General features: G+C 38.6%; 1 protein-coding gene across 2 annotated transcripts in view; it reads left to right on the top strand.

The window, feature by feature from the left end:
- Window positions 1-22,707, top strand: part of PRKN (parkin RBR E3 ubiquitin protein ligase) — a 700,377-nt gene extending 677,670 nt beyond the window's left edge. Inside the window, exons 10-12 of one of the 2 annotated variants that reach the window (XM_088142813.1) lie at window positions 2,236-2,322; window positions 15,192-15,309; window positions 18,657-22,706. In XM_088142813.1, coding sequence (XP_087998939.1) covers window positions 2,236-2,322; window positions 15,192-15,309; window positions 18,657-18,766 — 315 coding nt within the window. In that variant the 3' untranslated portion in view covers window positions 18,767-22,706. Of the gene's footprint in view, window positions 1-2,235; window positions 2,323-15,191; window positions 15,310-18,656 lie in introns of both variants that reach the window. The other variant, XM_088142815.1, reaches the window with a different exon arrangement.
- The last annotated feature ends 313 nt before the right edge of the window (window positions 22,708-23,020 follow it).

Genomic DNA, 23,020 nt, shown 5'->3' with positions numbered 1-23,020 from the left:
CTAGGTTTACTGTTAGAAAATATGGGGGAAATCAAGGAGCAAAAGGAGTTAAGTCATTGCTTCTCTCCTTAACTCATCCATGTAAAAAAAAAAAAAAACATAAAAGTAAATGTCAACCTCTCCAGAGGATTGTGGCCCATAAAAAGAAAGCTGGTAGACCCTCTTTTTGCACCCCTGGCTTAACAGCAATTAACTTAAATAGGAAAGAAGGCTTTGTTTCTTCAACATGCCACATCTACTAGAAAACATACCGCTCAAATCTTTCAAAAGGGAGTGCCATTGCAAAATGCTTTTCCGTCAGATACTTTGGGCCTCAGCCTTTCAGACTCCCCAGGCAAAGGATGCTGCAGAAGAGTCAGCAGGTTGTCCCATTTCATTCTGCATAAGCTTCATTTTTGCAGCGCTGCAATGAATTGTGATTTCATATGGTACTTAAACTGACAACAGGAGCATGACAGAGTGCAAAATGGAACTGCAAAGATGTGGCATGAGGCAGATAAACATTTTAATGTCAAGTACTGCTGATATGTCTATTCATTATATGCAAGAGCTAACGCTGTATCAAAACATCAGGCGTATTTCATCAGCTTGGCTTGTCAGTGTAGCAAGGAGCTGAAATTTTTTTTTGGTATTCTAAAATGGTGGGTCAAGGTGGTGTTTAGAATGGCAGGAAGAGTACTTTAATTGATATTTCACTTTATTTGTTTTTTCTCTGGATGCAAAGATAGTAAAAACTAATTGGGAAATGACAGTGCAGGGGTCACGGTTTCATGTCGAGGCAGATTTCTGTCTTATAAAGAAGTACGCAATACACATGGCAGTCATGTTTTAGATAGTTATGTTTATTCCGAGCTATCACCTAGGGTTTAATTAAGTGGTTTTAAAATGAAAGTTGCCAACTGAGAGGGGAAAAAAATAAGCTGGCTCTTATGCCTTTACCAACAAATCGCTGTTGTTCACAGGCATTAGAAAGCAGGGCAGGTATGAAATGAATAATCCTAACTGAATTAAAGGTACCATTCTGGATATGTTTATCCTGAGTGAGTCACTGGTTACTTTACACCAGTGTTGTCCAAACGTGGCCACTTTAAGATGAGTGGACTTCAACTCCCAGAATTCCCCAGCCAGCCATGCTGGCTGGGGAATTCTGGGAGTTGAAGTCCACTCATCTTAAAGTGGCCAAGTTTGGACAACACTGCTTTACACGATTGTTCTTGGAATCCTGAACTGCTGGAATCCCATCCCCTTATTTATCTGCCCCTGTTTTATTAGGGGAATCTAACACTGCATTTGCAATTGGCCGATGATTTGGCCCATGGCTATAGCAGAATCTTCAATATGAAATGCAGTCTCTCCCATTCCCCAGCATTTCCAAAAGACATTCCAAGATCTCCCAGTTATGGAAATATTTTGGGAGAATCCTTGTTTGCAACTAAGGGCTCCAAGACAAAATCTGCCCCCCTCTTTCCAATGATGTTATTTCAGAAACTCAGTCTGGAAAACACACTGTTGATAGTTCTGGCTTATCAACCATTTCTCCTCTCCCCCAGAAAGGTTATAAGCAGTTTTATTGAAGGGGGGGGGGGTTAGCCTGGCTTTTGCTATCTCGCCTCTATATTTTGCTTGCACTAGGAAGAACTGCCTGAAGGACATGACACAGAAGACCTTGAGGGGGGAGAGCGCAGGGAAAAGGTCTTGAGGGTAAAGGGGGGAACACTGGTTCAAACTGCCTTAAACTGCCTTATTAGTTGCAATCTATTGTCCTTGCAATGCTATAAAAACTGGGTTTGGAATCTTGTTGGTGTGGAGCTGCCCAGAACTTTTGCTGCCTGTGTTTTGGGTTGCTGCCCACCCAGCTGTTCACTCGGCCAATTAAAGAGCTGTTTTCTTTTTAAGAGCCTCTGCCTGAATTCCTGGTTTTGGATTTTCTGAGATTCAGGTCTACAAACCTTACATTTTGTTATAAACCTCAGTGATTCCATGTGTAAAAGAAAAGGAAGGGGTCTTTTTCTTGTAATAGAAGCTTGTTTCATAGCAGAAAAGTATATTATATATGTAGGTTTGTGTTAAGGAGCAGGCTATGTGACCAGATGGATGATAAATAAGAAATTAGGAGAATTTAATGGGATAAGAAGAATGGTGGATCATCTGATAAACAACACTATGGCTGTAGAATTTCTCCTTGATTCCTAATGCCTGTTTATGTCTTCTGGCTCTTTTTTCCCCCCCCCCCAGTTTGTGTTCTGCCGTGAATGTAAAGAAGAATACCATGAAGGGGAATGCCACACCTTCTTCAAAAGTCCAGGAGCCACAGCTCAGATGGTATACATCTCCACATCCATGTATCTCAGAAAATTAACTAGCAAATCATTTGGGGGGTGGGTTTGTTGATAATCAAGAACAGACAATGAGGGGCCTAGGAGGAAGACATAATGTTGGCAGAGAAGGAGAAGATCCCGCTGTAAAGATCCTGTTTCCCCTTCAGAAGACTAGTGTTACAGTCATTGGTTCTTATCCAGGGCTATACAGGCGGAACTCAAAAGTAGTTATTAAGTTTTTAATGAAGTCATTAATTGATACATACATACATATATCCTGCTCAGAAAATGAGGCCTTTTTATCTTTATCGTGATGGTATTCAGAGTTTTTGAGAGAATGACTGATGGGACTTCCATAAACTCCCTTGCTTCCTTATATCAGTTTATGCCTGGTAGGCTTCCTTCTGGGCTCCTCCTCTTTAAATCCCAGTGTTAATTCTCCAGCCTACAGACACTAATGCATAAAATACTGAGCAGCAAACACAATGTAATCTGTCTGCATTATGAAGGTTATAGAAAGGGATGGGGGGGAAAGTAATTTGATTTTTATTTTAAGATATTTTAATTTGCGCTTTCTGATAGAGCTGTACAATGCTTCAGATTAGATTCTAGAAACAGACTTTGGAACATGCAGAGGCACAAACATAGCACCCATTTGCTACTGTTTAAAGCAGCTGTATCTATAGTCTAAATCATCTTCTTGGAACTGAATCCGAAGAGTTGCATTGTGCTACTTCTGAACAAATAAGCAAACTGGAAAGTTTTGCCTTTTTTCTTTTTTTCATTTCTTGAAATGTTGCAATGCAGTCCTCCAGGCAAAAACATGCAAGCAAAAATGCACACATTTGCAAAAAAAAAACTCTGCACATTAGGACATAAATTGTAAAAAAGTAGGGGGTAGGGAAAATTAAGGAAAACTGTGAATGAAAATATACCAAAATGTTCTTCTGGAGATTAAAACAAATTGCAAATCAATGTAGAAGCACGTTTGGAAGGAAATTGGGCTTTAAAAAGCAGATGTCATAGAAAATGAAACAAAGAAGTATTTGGGGTAGAAGGACTCTGAGTTCATACCAACTCTGGACCTCTCTTTTAAATATAGCTCTATCCTGGACCTGCCATTTTGTTTTCCCGTAATACCCACGTGGGACATTTTAACTCAATCTTTTTGGGAAATTAAAATGACAGTTTCTAACCCTAACAGCTTGATGCTTACTAGAGTGATGGGGTCTGATATTGCCAGCTGCCCCATTGCTGCCAAATAAGGCACCAAGGGAAAAAGAGACATAAGAAGAGCTGCAGCAGAGAAGTCTTTGCTGTAGCCTCTCCAAACTGAGGGTGCTCTGGTAGTGGACGTGGGCTGTAGAGAATCACCAGACAGAGGTTTTTTAGAAGGAGACTCAGGTGTCAAAACTTGGAGAGACCCTAATTTTGGCTGTGCTTCATCAGTGGGTGTAACTCCTGGGGCAGCTTCACAGTTACTTTTAAAGAGGTTTTAATTTGCCTAGTTCTTTTTCAGTTCCTCTAAAAGGGACACAGTGAAACATTATTAACTGGTACAGAAAAGATCTCTTTAAGTGGCTTTTGGGTGTATTTAATACCAATATCATATAGAAGGGGTTTTTTTTCCCCCCAATTTGCTATTGCTCATCAACTTTCAATTAGCTCGCTGCTAGGAATATTTTAATGTTTGGGGATTTAAAAGGGGATGCTTTTAGATAAAAACAAGGATTGAGCTGATCATTATCTCCAACAGTCACAATAATTCTGAGTTCAGTTCACTCTGTAAAGAGAAGTGCCAAATTGTGGGAAAATTTATTTTCATTTGGGTTACAATAATGTCAGGAATATTTTAAAAGCCAACCAGCCAACCAATTTATATTTTAAACATAAGGAAAGAGAAATTCCTAATGTGTACTGGGAAATTTTCTTTTATTCCATGTAACAGTCATACTGAAATGGAGAAATAATTGAATTGAGGACACGACTCATTCTCAAGTGTCTTGGACTTCAGCATGGGGCTGCACATAGTTGCTAGATTCTTGAGGAATGCCAAGATCCAAACCAAACAACATTCACTAAGCAGATCAGCATCTAATGTCCTTTGATGCTGATTCTTTAGCTATAGTCAGGTCTGGGGAAGACAGACCAAGACCTGAGGACATATCTAAGACATGGCTGATTTTGAGAGAAGGATGTATGGCCATTTTCTGCTATCTATAGTTCATGAGTTGCTCTGGACAAAGGAGAATGAGAATTTAGTCAGTAATTATAGTAAGTAATACCTACTAGTATTAATCTTTGGGCAAGCAAGCAAGCAAGCAAGCAAGCAAGCAAGCAAGCAAGCAAACATACATACATACATACATACATACATACATACATACATACATTTATTTAAACAATTTATATGGCCGCCCAACTCACTCAAGGTGAGTCCAGGTGCTTACAAAAATAAAAATCCCAATACAAAACCTGCTCCACCCCCACCCCCATCCCCCTGGCAACAATACATTTACACTAGCCATTTGATGGGCTCTGGGTCGACCTGGGATCCCCAGGCCCACTAGTACAACCATGTCTTCAGGGCCTTGTGGAAGAGCATCAAGGTGGGGGCCCGTCTTATCTCTGCGGGGATGATGTTCCACAGGGAAGGAGCCACCATGGAGAAGGCCATTCTTCTTGGTCCCACTAGATGGACTTCCTTAATAGAGGGGACCTGTAACATACCCTGCCTCTCCGATCTGGTAGGTCAGGCAGATGAAACTGGAAAAAGGCAGTCCTTCAAATATCAGTTTAGCCAGTTCTTTACATGTTAATGTCTTTAGCATTGTATTTCCAATGTTGCCTTCCTCTTAATCTTTTGTTTATTTATCTCTTTTTATTTCTACACTTTTTGATGTTGTTCGCTATGCTGATCACCCTATGAAGGGAAAGGCAAGATAAAAATTGATTAAATGAGCTCTGCCACACTCCAATCCATGCTATGTCCAAATCATCTTGGACTTACCTCAGCCCTACCACACTTTTCCCTGTGTTATCTTTACCCTCAGTCCTAACTTCAGAATGCTACCCGCACGGCAGCATGATCTCTCCTTGGTGGAGCTTCACCAGGGCCAGACAAGCGGCAAGCTCAGCAGACCAGGCAAGGAGACCCATTACATTCTCTCCTCTACAACATGAGATAAGGGTCCATAGCAAGTAAATGCACATGAACAGATGTTCATCCTAACTGCACTAAAATTGAAAATCTCATTCTCAGAGGTTTTCAGAAACTGGGTCTTCTGAGCCAAATGATACCAGTTATTGCTTTCAGATGGTGTCAGTAGACATTGAGAGTGTGTCCTGTGTTTGGTATTTCTATGTGGCACATCTCAATATATGAAATGGCTGTTTGCTACTTCCAGGATAAGCTTTGGGATCATGGATGTCCAGGGGGTGGGTTAGGGGTGGACAAGGAGCAGCAAAGGTTGAAACAAGCATTGTGATTGTAAATGCATTATGACAGCACACATACCTACTTCAAGGATGAAGCTTGTGTGGTGATGCTGCAATGCATGTTTTATCATTCTGATTCATCAGATTCCACAGACACATCTGCTTTGGATCCTAATTGTGAGAAAGGGACCTGTTCTAATCTCTTGTTTATGGGATTCCACTGTGGCAACTGGTTGGCTATTGTGAGAAGCAGGGCCAGATAAATTTCTGGCTTGACCCAACAGAATTTCTTCTGTTTTTATACATTAATAGCAGGAAAGCCCATAGCAAACATCTTTAGCTATCGCGTCAAATTCCTGCTGAAACTCTGACTAAAAGTGATGCAGGAGGACTCGGGGTCCACCCTGCCCATTCTTTATAAACTGGTGAGAGGGATATAACTTAAAATGCAACATGGACACGTCCTGCTTGCCTATGTTCCTTTCCCCCCAGTTTTGTTTCATGTGTTTCTTTTGACAGATTATGGAATTCCAATTGAATGAAATTCAGTAAAGAATAATGGTTAGAGGGGAGGAACCACAAGTAATAAATGAGCTTGGCTCCTCTCCCCATACATCCAAGGCTGGATATATCAGCTGTTTGGCGATTCAGATGCAAAGAGAGAAAGGTGACTTAGAGCACATGGAGGTGTTCACATCATACATGTCAACAGCTCCTTAAAGGAGCTGGGTTTCGTTTTCTGGGTTTGCATGGAAATACATATTTGAATTTAGGGGTGCAACATGTGCTCCCACACAGATCATCAGCCCATTCTCCAACTCTGCTGCTTTTACAGTAGGTATGACAGAAAAGTCTCTTCTTCACTGTCCCTTAAAATGTTTCTGTGGATCTTCATAACCATACAAATCTCCAATCTTTTTATTAAAAAAAAAAATCAATATGGAATGTCCATCCTGCTTTTCATTAACATGGTCTATGAAGCTATCACTAACATATGAATAAGCTTTCTATCAAATATTGCAGAAAGATCCCTAAGGACTGTGATGGAAATTATCTTTTGGATTGATCAGCACAACTAAGAGCCAGAGTGTTATAGCGCTTAAGGTGCTCATCTAGGAGCAGGAAGACTGAGATTTTAGTCCACCCTGAGTCATAAAAGTTCACTCTTTTCAGCCCAACCTATGTCACAGGATTGGGGGGGGATAAATCATATGTTATCTTGAACTTCTGAATGAAAGATGGGATATAAATCTAATAAATAATTTGATTTTTGAAGCATTTTGGAGAAACTGTCTTTTAGAAAATGAACTATAAATGAGCCAAAAGCTCATTTTCCAGAAGACACCCTAGTAAGGTTATTCTCCACCAACCCTTCTAGTTCCCCAATCTAGCTCAGCCTTTTTTCTTCCTGCCATTCCAGGCATATAGGCATAGTTCCAGACAAAGCACTTGTTTTTTGCTTTATTTTTTGTTACTATCTTGTATATAGAAAAAGAAACGAACCCCACAAAAATATGGCCTGTCTTATACTAATGAGAACTGGTCATAGAAATGTCATGTTACACAATATTTAAGGAAAAGGTTATGAAATTGATATATACAATCCAAATTGCAAAATGCTTCTCCTGACAGTAAAATTCTTGTTCAGGCTTTAAAAAAAAGATATAAATTCTAACTTATATCTTTTTCTTTTTCTTTCTTTTTTTTTCTTTTCTTTTCTTTTTTTTCTTTTCTTTCTTTCTTTCTTTCTTTCTTTCTTTCTTTCTTTCTTTCTTTCTTTTTTTTGGTCAGCAAGTCAGTCATTTTATTTTGGTCATTGACCAACATTTTTTTTTAATCATAAAAGTATACAATTGTCATTTCTGTTGTCCTCCTGTTAGCTACCAGACCATGGTGCCAAGGAGGCTTAATGTGGCCCAGAGCCATCCTTATTTTTTTATTATTAAAAAAGATAATGCAGGGAGCCAATGCTTGCTTATTTATTAATTTGATTCAAGAGAGACTTGTTAAAAAACTAATGCCAGGCAGGCGTAAAGCCTGGTAGGAATTGAAAAAGATATCCAGAGCCACAGTGGTCACCTCCCAGGCACATGTTGGCAAGCCCAACCTGACATTAAGCAGGTACCTATGTCTCCCACGGGGTGTTGGGTTGTCCAATAGCTGGGCTGCTGAGTACATTATAGAACTCCTATTGCTTCTCCCCCGGATTAGAGGAACTTTATGAGTAAGTCACAGAGATAGAGTCCTGCTGGGACCTAATTAACCATCTGTCTGAAACCTAGAGAAACCTGACAAAACAACCCCAGCACATGTGCCCAAACCTCCTGAAAGTCGTAATTTGGAAGGTAAAGATAAAGAGATGTATTGAAACAGTGTGGTTTTCACAGAGTCGGTGATGGAAAAGACAGTTTGTATATTGATATTTCCTAATATGTTGTCATGGAATTATCACATACATTTTATTAGCTTGATCTGGATCTTCATTTAAGTGAAGAGCATTTCAAATGTTTTGGACTCTGGCTTATATGAACAGCTGGATTCTTTTTATCCTGACTCCCACTGAAATGCATCCAGAAACTTCAGTGATGTTTTGTTCAATATTATAATTTGGATATGAATATGGATCCCTAGAGCACAACTCTGTCTATGTAAACTGCACAAACAGAATCCTATTTTTACAAGCATGTTTCCCCAGCTCTCTTCAGTTAAAGAATTATTTCAACATCAAGCTTGTCTCTAATGAATTAAACATCTATAAAAACTGTATGTACTTTTCTGGGGAAGCAGATCAAGGAACTGTGGTTAATGTACTTGTATAAATTAAGAGATTGGCAGAAATGTTTGTACAAGGTGCTTAACCTGGTCAGCCGCTAACACAGTCAAACATCCTGCCTGGTGGTTCTGGAAGCACAGTATTACATTAAATTGGTCAAAAGTCAACAGTTTTGGACTTCTGGGGAAGAAATGGCTCTACTGGCAAGTAGACCAGCTCTTCATAATTCCTCTCCAGACAAGAAAAGGACTTGAGATCACCCGCAAGTGCTCCAGACAGTTGCTACTCATGAGGAGGCCACAAGACAGAGTTTAGAGCTCTGGGAGATAAGGAAATAACCATTTTGCTGAAACCATGGTCAGTGCCTTCAAAAAGGACACTGGGTTTGCATACTTCCTTTTCTAATCACTTTTGGATATTGTTTGTTAACTGCTTTTCAGCTGTTAGGAACCTTTGGCTTGACAAGCTTTACAGCACTGGGTGCGTTTCATTCAATCCTTAGCAAAAGAAGTTTTAAATACAAGTTTAAGGACTTAACTTTTTTTTTTTTTTTTACTTTTGGAATAAACAGCAAGAGGGTAATTAGAATGTTGATTTTGGAAAGTTACAAATGGACTAAGGGTCCAGATGGATTTGAAATAAGATTTTGGAATTAATCATAAGAATCCTTCTCATGAGAAAATGCTTTTGTTTTGAATTCTCTTTAAAAAAAACATGATAGGATGGGACTTTGAAGGTTTGACACTAGAGGGAACCAGAAGGAACTAAAGATTACAATTAAAGGAGAAGAAAACTTAAATTTGACTTACTAATACAGAATGAAGCAAAATATTTTAACTTTGGACATATTGAAGAATATTTTTAAACAATGGACTCAGAGGTTACTTTTAAGAGTGTCTGCCTCTATAGATAGACTGTGTTAAAAAAATATCTTATGAAAGAGGAACAATTTATATCTGATAAGATGAGACTGATCTGAAAGTGGATTTTAAAATGACAGGCTAAAAGAATGATATGGAAAAAGATGCAACACTGGACATACAAAAGAAGCCGGATGATGTCTTTGTAATTAAAAGGGATATACAAATAATAAACCAAGAGTGACATGGATAATTTTCCTATATTGGATTTACAAAAGAGGTGTGTTAAAGCTTTGAAGAATTTTCTAAGACAGGATAAAGAAAAAATGAAAAGAAATCAAGTTCCAGGACATTATTTGAAGAGACGGAAGATCAAGATTGTTAAAAATAAAAGGAAGGAATATAAAGTTGGTTTATTTGATCAAGGTTAAAATAGATATGTTATTATCTCTGATAACCCTTAATGGACTTTTGCTGATCAGGACTGAAATGATGAGTCTTTAAGGTTTTTTTTATAGATAAGAAATGGGATATGGGAAGAAGAAATCATTTGTTTTATTTGAGAAGGTGAGTATTTGAGAAGGTGAGTATTTTAGTAAGTTACTAAAATTGTACATGTTGTAATGAAGGGGGAAGTCATTTCTTTATATATTTATTTTCTTTTTCTTTACTATATTCTCATTTTTTTCTTTTCTTTTTTTCTTTCTATTTTTTTTCTTTTCTGAACTTTATATTTTTTCCTTTTTCTTTTTTTATTAGTTTGTATACATTTTTATCATTTTAATTGTAAATTATAACAACATTACTATTAAAAAAAAAAGTCAGCAGTTTGGGAATACAGAATCTCCTTGCCCACCCCCTGGCTGGTATCCTATGAGCCTTTGCATGTGGCAAGTACTAGGAAAGCTTAATGATGTCACCCATCCTTCACTTCCATGCTAGCTGCTGCCACAATGGCTGACCAGGTACTTTGATTCAAATCACGTTTGAGTTCAAGTTTATATATGGTCCAAGACCAATAATTAAAAATACATCAAACGCAGCAGGTAAAACACTTGCATATATATTAATACCAAGAGGGCATCGGACAGCTTCTATAAGCCACAGCTATTGATACAAATTTTGCAACTCTGCAAATTGGTCACAAAGAAGGAGAACAGTCACCTGATGGTCATAAAAGGAACCAGGTTTTCTAGCAATAGGTAGTATAAGATCCAAATTGAACTCTTTGGGGTGGAGAAAAAAATGCTATTTGCTTATCCCATAGTTGGCCTGGGTATATATAACTGCATGACAATTATGCCCATGACCAATTACAGGAACGTAAGAATTTAGCCATTTAGTGACCTTCTCTGTCCTCCCCCAATCTGCAGAGTTATTTTATTATGCACCTTCTCTGACATCATGCAGTCTTCATGTGTTGCCACATGGTGGCACTGTGTTACTGAAGAAAAATGATCTGGGAACCCTTTTAGAAGTTAGCCAGCAGCATTTCAACAAGCCTCTTCTTGTAATCTGTGAATCAATCCTGAGTATTTTAAAAAGTACAAAATTACATGTTAATCATCTGAATGATTTGGGGGGGGGGCTATGAAGGAGAGCGTCCTATCTATCAATAGGATTTTTAAGAAATAGTTCATTTTCTGCATTACACAAGCCCAGAGATTTCTTTGAAAAGGTAATCACAGAAACATTGCAAAATCCTTTTTCAAGGACATATTGCCATATTGTTTTCAGGGTATTTATTTATTTATTGAGTTTATATAGCCATCCGTCACACCTGCATGTGACTCTGAGCAGCATACACAGTTAAAACACAAACTAAACAATCGACATAATTAATTAATTAATTAATTAATGTATAAAATTTGCCACTTCAAATGTTATGCTAAAAGCTTTTTGATGTTCTGACAACTCAGCCATCAACAGACACATAGAGATAACCTCCATCTACCTACCAGTCAAAAGGCATAACCCAAAGTCCAGGAAGAAAGCAAACAGCCCAGAGGACATCCTCCCTAGCAACCAACACTCAGATAAGCAAGAAACCAGATAATCAAGGGGAAAAAAGATAAACTCTCAGGAAAGAAAGCACATCCCAACCCAGACTGGCAGGACAAAGTACTGTCTATAAACAGCCCCACTCTCATCACACTGATGATGTTACCTAGTCTGGTAATGAAGTGTCTGCAGGCAAACATCTGAAGAATCTCAAGAACCTAAAAGTTCAACCCTGACCTACATACATTCTCTACTACTGGATAGCATCAAGCTGGGGAAGACTCCTTTATGGTGAATCAAACTTTGCTGCAGGTGCAACTTCATGAAGTAGCAATAACCAGCTCGTGCAATTTATAGAGTTTCTTCTCATTCTTGGATATTCCTGAGAGAATTCATAATGTGCCCTTATAATAAACTTCCATTTAAGAATAGTTGATGAACACTACTGAAGTTATTCTAAGTACACTTTCTTAACAGATGAATAGAACAAACTGAAAATCCAGAAATGAACTTGAGTTGGTTAAACTCCTAAAGCAAGTTATCAAACTACAGTGCAATTATGCAGAAATAAGTCCCATTCCATTCTGTGAATTGTGTTTGTAGGTAAATGCACATAGGGTAGCAATCTTTTCTCCTTCCCCATGCAGCCATCAGTACCCTCTGAAAAATTTCTCCTGAAATTAATAAGCCCTCCAGCACAATATTGCATGGGACAGGGGCTGCTCTGTTTCAAATCCAGAGGAGGACTGTGTGATTTTGGAAAACTCCCCCAACTGCCATCCCTACCCAATTCTATAATGTTCTGGAGGAGGTTCTGAAGAGATTTTTCAGAGGAGTCAGATACCTTCTCTCTTTCTGTGAAATTCCTTAGGTAACTTACTCCAGGCTGCAATCTACTAACCTGAAAAGAAGTTGCCATTAGAGGAAGCTGTTTTTAGTTGAGCTGTCAGAATGACTAAAAAGAAGATGGGACAAGGTTATATTTCTTGGCTTTAAATAGAGATAGGAAAAGACTGAGTTCTAGTTTGCATTAATATGGAAAATATATACAATCAAAATGAATGGGTTGTTATCCTGGTGACAATATTCTGTGTTAGCACCATCACTTCAATATGATTATGAACTGTAGTTTAAACCACCCACCTTTTAAATATGTCAAGCACAATTATTTAGAGAGCAGGAAAGGGCTTACATTTTCTAATCGTAATTAAAATAATTGTTAATAATTTATTTAGGATTGTGATAGGTCAGCTATATGAGAGAACCAGACTTGTTGAAACAGACAATAATGTTTCCTTGATAAGTCTCTATTTATTTTACTGTAGTAGGATACTATCACCTAAATTATTGCCTAAAATACTGACAGCAAAACTGGAGGTTTGGAGAACAGACTGGAAATACAGCTTGAAGTGGTTTATGTAGGGATCTGCAGGAAATAGGAAACACATTTTGTTTCCAACACAAAGCAAATTATCATGTTCTGGATTTTTTGCCACACCGTTTCAGATCAGCTGCAGTTCACCAGAAACAAAACCGGAATGTTTTGGTTTGGGTTTCATCCAAAATCAAAGCTCAAAGACTCCTAGTGTGATTTGACAGGGCAAGTAGGACGAGGTGGTCTATGCTGTCCCTCTTCCATCTTCCTCCACATGACTTGTCCCCTCACCTGCCTTCTCACCCCTCGGCTGTGCAGCTGCTTCCTATAATCCTGGCCTGTGGGCCTGTTCCTTATTGCCAGCAGTAAGAAGCAGGATCCCAGTGCAACTCGTCCCCTCCCTGATCATCCAAGCATCTGTTTCCCTTCTCTTCCTGCTCTGCTTCTCCTCCATTAATGCGGCTGCCATCAAGGATTCTGCACAACATCATCAAGGAAACCCCACACCTTTGGCTTGCTCCTCTTTTACCCCCACCCTCACACTACGTCTGCCCACAATAATTGCACTTGGGTTCAGATCTGGGACAAAATAGCCCTCTTCCATTCTGCATAGGGGCCAACATATCTTGAGGCATGCATCATGTTTCACTTTGGGCACAGACTTCCCAAAGACTGCTTTTCATGTATGGAACAGTGTGTGCACAAAACACTTTGCAGATCCCTAGTTTTATGCCTGCAATACTTGTTTTCCCCAGAAGATGGTGAGAAAATTATGAATAGTCATTATTGTTCTGTTGAATCTTAGCTTCATGAATGTTGAAAAGAGCTGGTTATATCTAGTTGTGAAATCTGATTCCTTTTGCCTAGGTAGTGATTTTCTGTAATTATATGGCTTTGTGTAGCTGGTAGCAAAAATGTCAGAGTTTGGTTTTAGCATGGGATTTTGTGATAAGCTTTCCCCAAACATGCTAACAGAGATACTAGGAACATAATGAGTTTACCTATTCATGAAAAACATTGACTCAGTCTGCTTTGATAAAAAAATATTGCACAACCACAAGACTTTAGCTACAAATTCAAAAATATAAAGAGCGTTCAGTGTGCAGAAATGATACTAAAGGCTTGCTTGCTCTTGTTGTGGAGGATATAATAAAATGAATTGGTTCCCTGGACAAAACAGAATGAAGTATCTAATTGCTGCAATAAAGAAGAAAGAAATTAGCCTGAAGTTATGATAGCCTTGATATTTTTGTGTAATATCCTTTTATAATCAAGAAATAATGAGATTTTCAATGACTGCAAGCAATTAATTTATAATTATCAATTTATAAAATTGTGCTTTAGAAACACTTCATTCAAATAGAACTACAGAGTTACATGCAGCAAAATACACACTCCAAGAAAAAGAGGCTGAGTCACCTAGGTATTTATAGAAGTTAATATAATCTCTGGACATTGGTCTATATTTTAATTTCATCTATTTCATCTATTGATCATGAATTTTCATCCATTGATATGCAACCAAAATAGAAATTTTATTCCCCTCATGTATGTGTGGACATATGTGTGCAAACAGTTGATTCTTGTTTGCAGATTCTGTATTTGCGAATTTGCCTACTTGCTAAATTTATCTGTAACTGCAAAATCAATACTCATGGCACTTTCACGGACATGCAGAGTGGCAAAAAAATTGAGTCGCCCAATGCACAAGTTCCCAGCTGAGGTTTCCGTACTTGCTAAGTCAGTGTTCACAATGACTTCATAGAACGTAACTACCACGAATAACGAGAATCCTCTGGGTACTGCATATTTATTTCCAAAGGTCAGAAGTAGGAAAGAGTAACAAAGGCTGGCTGCTTCATAGTGTAAAATGTAAAACAGCACTGGGAGAACCTCAGACTGTCTAGAACACAGGAGCCCAAGAGGTGGCTTTTTAGATATTGAAGAGGCTCATCTAGCATCCACCGCTACTCCTCATCCTGATTGGACCTGCTGAAAGCAGAAGTTCAACAACATCCGAATGGACTATATCGTTCAACCTTGTTCTAGAAGGAGAAATGAAGTAAAATGGCACATTGAGGGATGGAAAAAAGAAAGGGAAGAGTAGATTATCCTGCGTTTTAAGCATTTAAAAGTCAAAATAAGGTGGGTAGCCTATCAAGCAATCAAATTTTTTTTACCACCACCCTGAGAGTTTTGTTGATACACATTAACTCAAAGTGATTGGCCTCCAGATGATATTCATAGTGTTTGGAATATATTTCTTAGGCAGGAATGCAAAATACTTTCATGGATACATCTGGTAAGGTGGGATAACAATTCTTCCAATGAGCCTATGCAAAAAATATACAGTCTGGAGGAAGTGGTCACATGTGCCATGTTGTATGTACGTAGTCCATAGTTCATGGTTTCTTCTCTCTCTGCAGGGATTTGAAATTGATGAACATGCAGCCATGCAAGCTCGATGGGAAGATGCCTCCAAAGAAACAATAAAAAGAACAACTAAACCATGCCCTAAATGCCACGTTCCAGTAGAAAAAGATGGTGAGTTTCCTGAAGGATATTTCACACTCCCATAGCCAGATTTTAAAACAACAGTGCAAAGCAACCCAATATACTGAATATAACCTAGTGTGGTTACAATTTTCACTTCTTTAGAATTAGTTGCAAACTGGGTGTTCTGTGATTTACCTTTCAAAATAATGAACAGAAGTAGCTTATTAACTTTACAGAAAATATGTTCTAGTGCTTCACAGTATATCTATGACCAAAAAGCCACTTTAAAATCATGAAACAAGATGATAATTTTCAGTCACTGTAGGAAATGAACATACAAAGTTGTCCTTCAGAAACTCTTAAGTGAAATGGCACCACAGAATATGAAGAGTAAAACACATGCTATCAAAAATTACAAAAGATTCACTCTAGTGTAAAAGGAGAATAAGACAGAATTCATAGGATAATTTAACCTTTAATTTGCTTTCCCAAACTTGATACCTGCAGATGTGTTGGGGTTCAATTCCTATAATCCCTACTCAACAGAATATAATTTGGTCTGATTTGGATTTAGGTGTTTCACTTTCCCATGGTGCTCTAATTCAGATTACTGTTAGAGGGGAATGAGAGTATAGTCACCTTCTGCCCACAGCATTGGCTGAGTTGTGATTATTACATTATCAGAGTTTTGTAATCCCATTTAGTAGATCCATTTCCTAATAGTATTTCTGAGTCACCTGCCCTTTGAGGATCACAGAGTGCTTTAAATCATTTAATGAAATTTCATATGCATTTTAGGAAAACAAACTGGGCACACAAAGTACAGGTAGTCCCCAGTTTAAGAATGAGTTCCATTCCCAAGGTCTGTCCTTAAGTCGAATTTGTATGTAAGCCTGGACAGTATTGTTGTATAATACTGTATAAGTAGTATTGTGTAATGAACTCAAACCATTGTGTATTTAATTCAAATCATTGTGTATTTAACTTGAATTTTGCTACAGTAGGCTCTGTTCTTAACTATGGGTTGTCTATAACCCAGGCGTTCTTAACCCAGGGACTACTACACTCAGCTTTCTCAGGATATCTGATTTCAAACCATGAATCAATGGCAGTCTATTGGTTCCCAGGTGTCTTGAGATCATCATGCTTCTTTAGCTAGCAAACAATTAGAAAAAGGTGTGCTCTAAACAGAATATCTAAGCAGGGAGCAGAAGCTGTCCAGTACCTTTATACTATACTGGCTGATAAATGATGAGTCCTTTCTCAGTGTCTGAAATAATCTACACATGAAAAGAACTACATGAAGAAAGCTAGTAATATACTGTATCTTGGGAATAAATAACAGAATTCCACAGCTGTTAGGAAAAGTGCAACCAGAAGGGCAAGTAAAAGCCAGAACTTTGCAATGGGTGTCGGGCAGAGTGATAATCACAAACACTCCTGTTTGTGCAGAGCGCAGCAAAAACTCCAGGAAAATATTAGCCATGACAGCAAACACAATGCAATGTCCATTTCTTGTTTCCCAAAGAAATCCAGTCAGAAAATATATACTAACTGGTGTTTATTGATAAAAATGCAAAATTCCATAAAATGCAAATGTCATACAAAATATAAAGAAAAACACATCTTCTCATTTAATGTAGCATCCAAGACTTATTAGCAACACAAGCTTAACAAAATCTCTAGCTACAAACTCTTAGAGAAGAGGTACGCTACTTGGTACTTTGTTACAACTACATAGCCCATAAAACCTACATAGTGGCTAACACTAAAACAACTACCAACTACTCAGAGAAGACTGAACATTTTCCTCCCCTTGTATTATAGCTCTATGCCACCCCCACTGGGTACCTAGCATACACATGCCAATAGGTGGCAGTAAATAGCACAATACACAACACACAATAACAGGTGTTTTTCACATGATCTCTGTAGTCAAAATATTATTTGTTATTGTTGTAAAGATAACGGGATGAATCCTTTCCCATGAGAAAGAAAATCCTGACAATGGGACCTAAAACTATGAAATTAATAAGATGGTTCCTGAAACAAAGTCCTTACTTACGTGCCTTGATCAACATTTTGACTCTGTCCATGTACTGGGAAAGCCTTGCTTTGGTGGTCCACATGATCAAACATCCCTCTCAATACATTAATCGCTAGAAAGCTCTCTCTTTGTCCTTTGCAGAGCCCATGGGACCCATCTCCACTTACTAAACATTTTAGAGATGTACTGTACTATAAGCTCTGCTGAATATTTTCCTAGACATTTATGGCTTCCAATAACAGATTTAATTCAAAGGTTCACAGCCTAAATTCTGGGGGCTGTTTATGGCCCCCAACGTCTTGAGTGTCGTTCCCAAGCATTATTTCCATATTATAATTATTAATGTGACAGGAGGAAAAAAATATTAAACATATGTGGGAGAATAATTGTATTAGTTATGCTTAATTAATTTGATGCCTTTATACTATAAATCAAGTCAAAGGTAGCATTTATCTAGCCACTAGCCACTTTTAGGAGGGCAATCCCAACAACCCATCAATCAAAATCTAAGTGTAGCTCTTAGCTCAAAAAAAGTTGCACAACCTTGTATATATGGATTGCTACTGTCAAAAGTTTTAGACTGGCTTGTGGTCTGTCAGCAAAGTGGTCATGATGTCCCCCAACATGACTGAACCTTCCATTCAGCGTGTTTTAAGCTTTGTTAATATCCAGAAGATGTTCCTACTGAAGATATTTAAATATTTGTAATAGATACTTAGTGCCTGGAGAGAATTTATTTTGAATTACTCTGAGCTTCCAGTTTGTACAGAAATAGTTATTCAGATGATAACAAAATGTAAGGATGTCACTTGCACCTGAAATTTCTAATCCTCAATTAATCCTAATTGAGTCTAATCTAATCCTCAGCTACTAATATCTCTCTCGCACACAGACACTACAGATTCAAGGGTGACCAAAGAACATTCTGGACTTTAGAGAAGCTATAAGTGCGAAGAGAGTTGTATTTCATGTTGTAAGCCTCCTTTGGGCTCACCTCAGAATCAGAATTTCTCTTGAGTTCATGAATAACAGCAAAAGATATTTAGAATGGATAAGTACAACATATCATAAAATACACCCCCACACACACACACTCCAATTCATGATTCTTGAGAGTATAGCTCAATATTAATCAGTAGATAGTTACCATCTGCAATAAAGAGTTTGTAAAATTAAAGGAGTTTCACTGTCCTTTTCACACATAAATTAACTGTAGGATCTCAAGTGAAACCCATAGGTAACTAATACTTACACACATGTCAGCTTATTATCTGATTGTGTTTACACTCTTACTAACGGATGACCTGTCCTGTACGATTTCTTAAATACATTGTTGACTTTCTTCTAGGTGGATGTATGCATATGAAATGCCCTCAACGTCAGTGTAAATTTGAATGGTGTTGGAAGTGTAGCCTTGAATGGAACAGAACCTGCATGGGAGATCATTGGTTTGACTGATCCTTAAGTAGTCCTATAAACAGCCAAGAGATGATATGATAATATACTAGTGAAACAACTGGAGCACAACCAAAGTTGCTTCAAACAATATCAGATTCTAAACACCTTGCTCAGGCTATGAATTTCTCATGAATCTGATTGTGAGGACTAATTAGGAAGATCTGAACAATTGGTTTATGTGTTTTTCACAAGCACCACAGATCTAATTATTAGTATATATATTCAGAGGGTCATTATACCTCCTAAGTCCAACTTAGCATTTAAAAAAATAATCAGAAGGGCCAGGCTATCATTTGTTAGGTACATTACTGCTTACACGAAGAGGACTCTGTAATGGTGCTTCCTCCCTTGGAAATTATGACATTTCCTCTGCCAGCTTTTTTTTTTAATTGATTTAGTCTTTGATCTGAAAACTAGGTATCTATTATTGGGCAAAATAAAGAACTATGCAAAACTGGGCCTCTCAAAGCTGTTTAAGCTATTATGGTTTATATGTATCAGCCATTCAGTTTGTGGTTTTGTGTTTGATGCTTTAAAATTACAAATTGTTAATTTTCAAATTACATAGCAGTAATCACAAGTGCAGTTGCAAGCAAGCAAGATGATACAACACAACTTGCCTTCTAAAACAAGGGTGTTTACAGTACAGTTTTTTGATAGTGACCCAAATTTTTACTGGACTGGTTTCCAGGCCTAAGCCACAGAGAAGATAAAAAATATAGATGCTTGTTTTCTTCTTTTGACCCAGTTAAGATGTTTTCCCCCTTTGACCTGTGCATTCCTAGCAAATGTTAGATGAGGTTGGCTAATATATACATTGGAAACTTATGCAAAGCTTTTCCATGTCAGCATCAATTTGAGCTATGTGGCACTTTGCTTGGTACGATAGAAACATCTACAGTTCTGCTCGAGTTACCTCAAAATCGTTATAAAACTTTATTTTTAGCATTATTTTTTTACGTGTCTTTGGAGAAGCTGTGCTCATGTTTTAAAAGATCTTGCTGCATCCGTGTTTAATCCACAATAAAAGTTCTGGTGTTTTCATGTTCTTGATGGTATGTGGTTACTTCAGATTTATTATAATGAAGCCATTGTTAAGATACTTGAAAGCAATCACTCCTTGAAAACACTGAATAGGTAGGTGGCTCACACAGTATGCTACATCAGAGCTAGTCAGCTTGCTTTGATACTGTATTTGCCAATCCTCTAACTCAAAGCTTGAGGATCCCAATCACTTCTCAACATCAAGAATTTAAGGAGCTGCATGTTGACAGATGCCACAACTCATACAGGGTGTCCCCCCCCCCCCCATGGCCTTGGCCTGTTACTCCAGGAATATATTGCATTACTGCTAAAAGTAACTTGGTGGCTACATTCATTTCATAATGCTTTAAGTTACTGTGGTCTACCTGTATTTAAGCAGAGATGACCTAATGTAGGGAGAATCCTTCATGCCTGCCACATGTTATACCCACTTCCACTGACAAAAAATGATGCACACAAATCTTAGGGTAGAGCTGGAGGCAGCAGCAGGCCCATGTTTTCAAACCCAGGCCAGTGATAAACATCTGCAAAGAAGTGGGAGGTAAAAGAGGATGGGGGGGGCTAGATTTTTTTTTAATCCTGCCTTTATTATTTTTATAAATGGCTCAAGGCAGCAAACATGCCTAATACTCCTTCCTCCTCCTATTTTCCCCACAACAACAACCCTGTGAGATGAGCTGGGCCAAGAGAGAGCGACCAGCTTTCATGCCTAAGGTGGGACTAGAACTCCCAGTCTCCTGCTTTCTAGCCTGGTGCCTTCACTTCTAGACCCAACTGGCTCTCATTTTGGAATCATTCCCCCATCTGCTACTCTTCCTCTTATACCCCCAAATAGTTTTCCTTCTAAAATGGGCTTATTTCCTGCCATTGAAACCAGGCCAAGAAGTGACTTGTATATTTTTCTGCTGCTTGCTTCATCCCCTCACATACCCACGTGTTTTGCAGTGCCTTAGCATGGGCTGTGTTGGAAGAGCGGGGCTTGCCCCTGCTGAATCTTGTTCAGCTCATTGGCTTTAAATATGTGCAGTAATTCTGAAACATAAAGAGTCGGCCCATCAAGCATTCCTGGTTCCCCATAGTGGCTTCTATCGCCCTGATTTGTGTCAATGGGTGTAACCGTGAACGCACCACTAAAGAAATCCATTCAAGCTTTCAGTGGAAGGAACTAGAACTGGCAACCCACTGAAAAAGATGCTTCATGAAACTTAGTGCGAGGATCCCTCCTCAAAGCATGAAAGCAGCTGGGTCAGTGGAAAACCTTGTACAGCTGCTAGGAAGGTTGGCCTCTGCTTTCTGTGCACGTGGGCCTGCACAACATCTTTGCAGGTGGTCCCAGCAAGCATGCTCTATATACCTGCTTATGCAAAGAAGGGATAACCTTCCACAGGTTGCAGCTGTTTTAACGCTTCAAGGAGGGGTACATTGCTCACACCTATGCATTTTTAAAGCATCTCTTTTGAATGATTGGCACAGCCTAGCATGTGCTTCTTCAAAACTGAGCATAGAAGGGACAAAGTTTCTTCTGCATGGCAGCACCAGGTACCAGATGGAAATGAAGCTGGATTAAGATATTGCTGTTGGGTTTCACACTTTCGTAATGATACAGATGTTCTGTATGGGAGGTGGTTATGTAGCCTCTAAGTGGTAGATTCATCTGCTTTATCCTTGCCACCTGTGTTTGGAAAGCAAGCACCAACTGCTTTCTTTTCCAAGGCAGATTTTTGAGAAGATGTGGGCAAACAACAGTGCTCATAATCACTCATGCCCTGATCAATTCCCAGTCGGATTACTGCAATGCAACCCAGAAACTACCATCCAGAAACTACAACTGGCCCAGAATTTGTTGGCACAAATGGTGCTGTGCAATCTGTTTGCTTGGCTTCATTTCATTGTAGGCAGTGCCTCTGCCCCAGTTGGCTGGTGTGTGGTGCACTGGGCACCCCCCCCCCCATTTAATTAATTAAATTAAACCCTAACCTCCAAGGTCCCTTCCAACCCTATGATTCTATGAAATGCTACATTTGATGCAGAGCAGGAAAAGATGCATGCAAGTCATCTTTGCAGCAGGATAGCATGGGTTGAGAGCCATGTAGTGCCTTCATGTCCACTAGAATTTGTCAGTGGGCTGTTGCTGTTGTCCCACTGGGTCAAGCAAGCCATTTGGATGAGCTCAGGGAGAAATCTCCAACCCTTCCCCCAACAATTAGTTATCAAATGTCCAAACAAGAAGGACCTGTTATTATTCATATCTCTACAGATTATGTGGCAAATACATCTCCTTTACCTAAATGGAGTTTGCACAGCCAGACTTCACATTGTACTCCCAGAGTATAAATATTACATTTTAAAAGTCAAGGGCTGTTTCACTATACTGGTAAGTGGTGCACAGTATTAAGCCTTGGAGGTGCTTCTACTACTGGAAACACTTAACAGGGAGGGGATTGACAACTAAGATTAATTAACATCCCAGTAAACACTAGTTCAAAACAGCCATTGAATCAAAAGCTCATGTTTTGCTGCATTGCCCATTTTATCAGAACTGCCAATCATATTTTCTGTACCTTCTTCTTGCAGGGCATATGGGCTGGCCAAAGTCTGAAATCATGCACTGTTTATTAGCAGACACCTCCACCTTTACTGAAATGTCTACGCTGCTGAATGTTGCTCTGTTGTAATTGCCATCAGAAGCCAATGCATTTAAACTTGTTTAGGCTGAAAGGTCTATTTACCCAACACAGTTTATTATCTTCCTATTGCAGTTTAAATACAAATATAAAACATTTTATTCTACCTTGTTTGCTTTTAATCTATTTTTACCTATTATCTTACCTTAGGTTTTCCTTTTTTCCTGCATTTTTTTCTTTTAATTTGGTTTCCAACTATTAACTAATTGTTTATTATAAATAAAGTTTTTCTTAAACTCATCTCCTTCTCCTGGTTTTGATATTGGAGTTTTCATTGCTGCCTCAGTTCAACTTGAGAACAATGACTGTGCACAGCCAGTGAGTATGTTTTGTACAGGTAGTTCTCATTTAGCGACCATAATTGGAACTGGCAACTTGGTCGTTCAGCAAAGCAGTTGCTACATGAAACACAACTGGGTTTATGATCTTACTTCAACTTCCCTTTCCTTTGCAGACCTGCAACGGTTGTAAATGCAAGGATTGTTTTTTCATCACTGTTGTAACTGCAAACAGTCACTGTACAAGG

This window comes from Python bivittatus, unplaced genomic scaffold (assembly GCF_059951505.1).
Source record: "Python bivittatus isolate LINGU-HERP-01145 unplaced genomic scaffold, Pbiv_v1 ctg000020_np1212, whole genome shotgun sequence".
In the NCBI taxonomy this organism is placed as follows: Eukaryota; Metazoa; Chordata; class Lepidosauria; order Squamata; family Pythonidae; genus Python; species Python bivittatus.
Note: the sequence above shows the minus strand (reverse complement) of the source record. Positions and strands in the feature narration are given on the sequence as shown.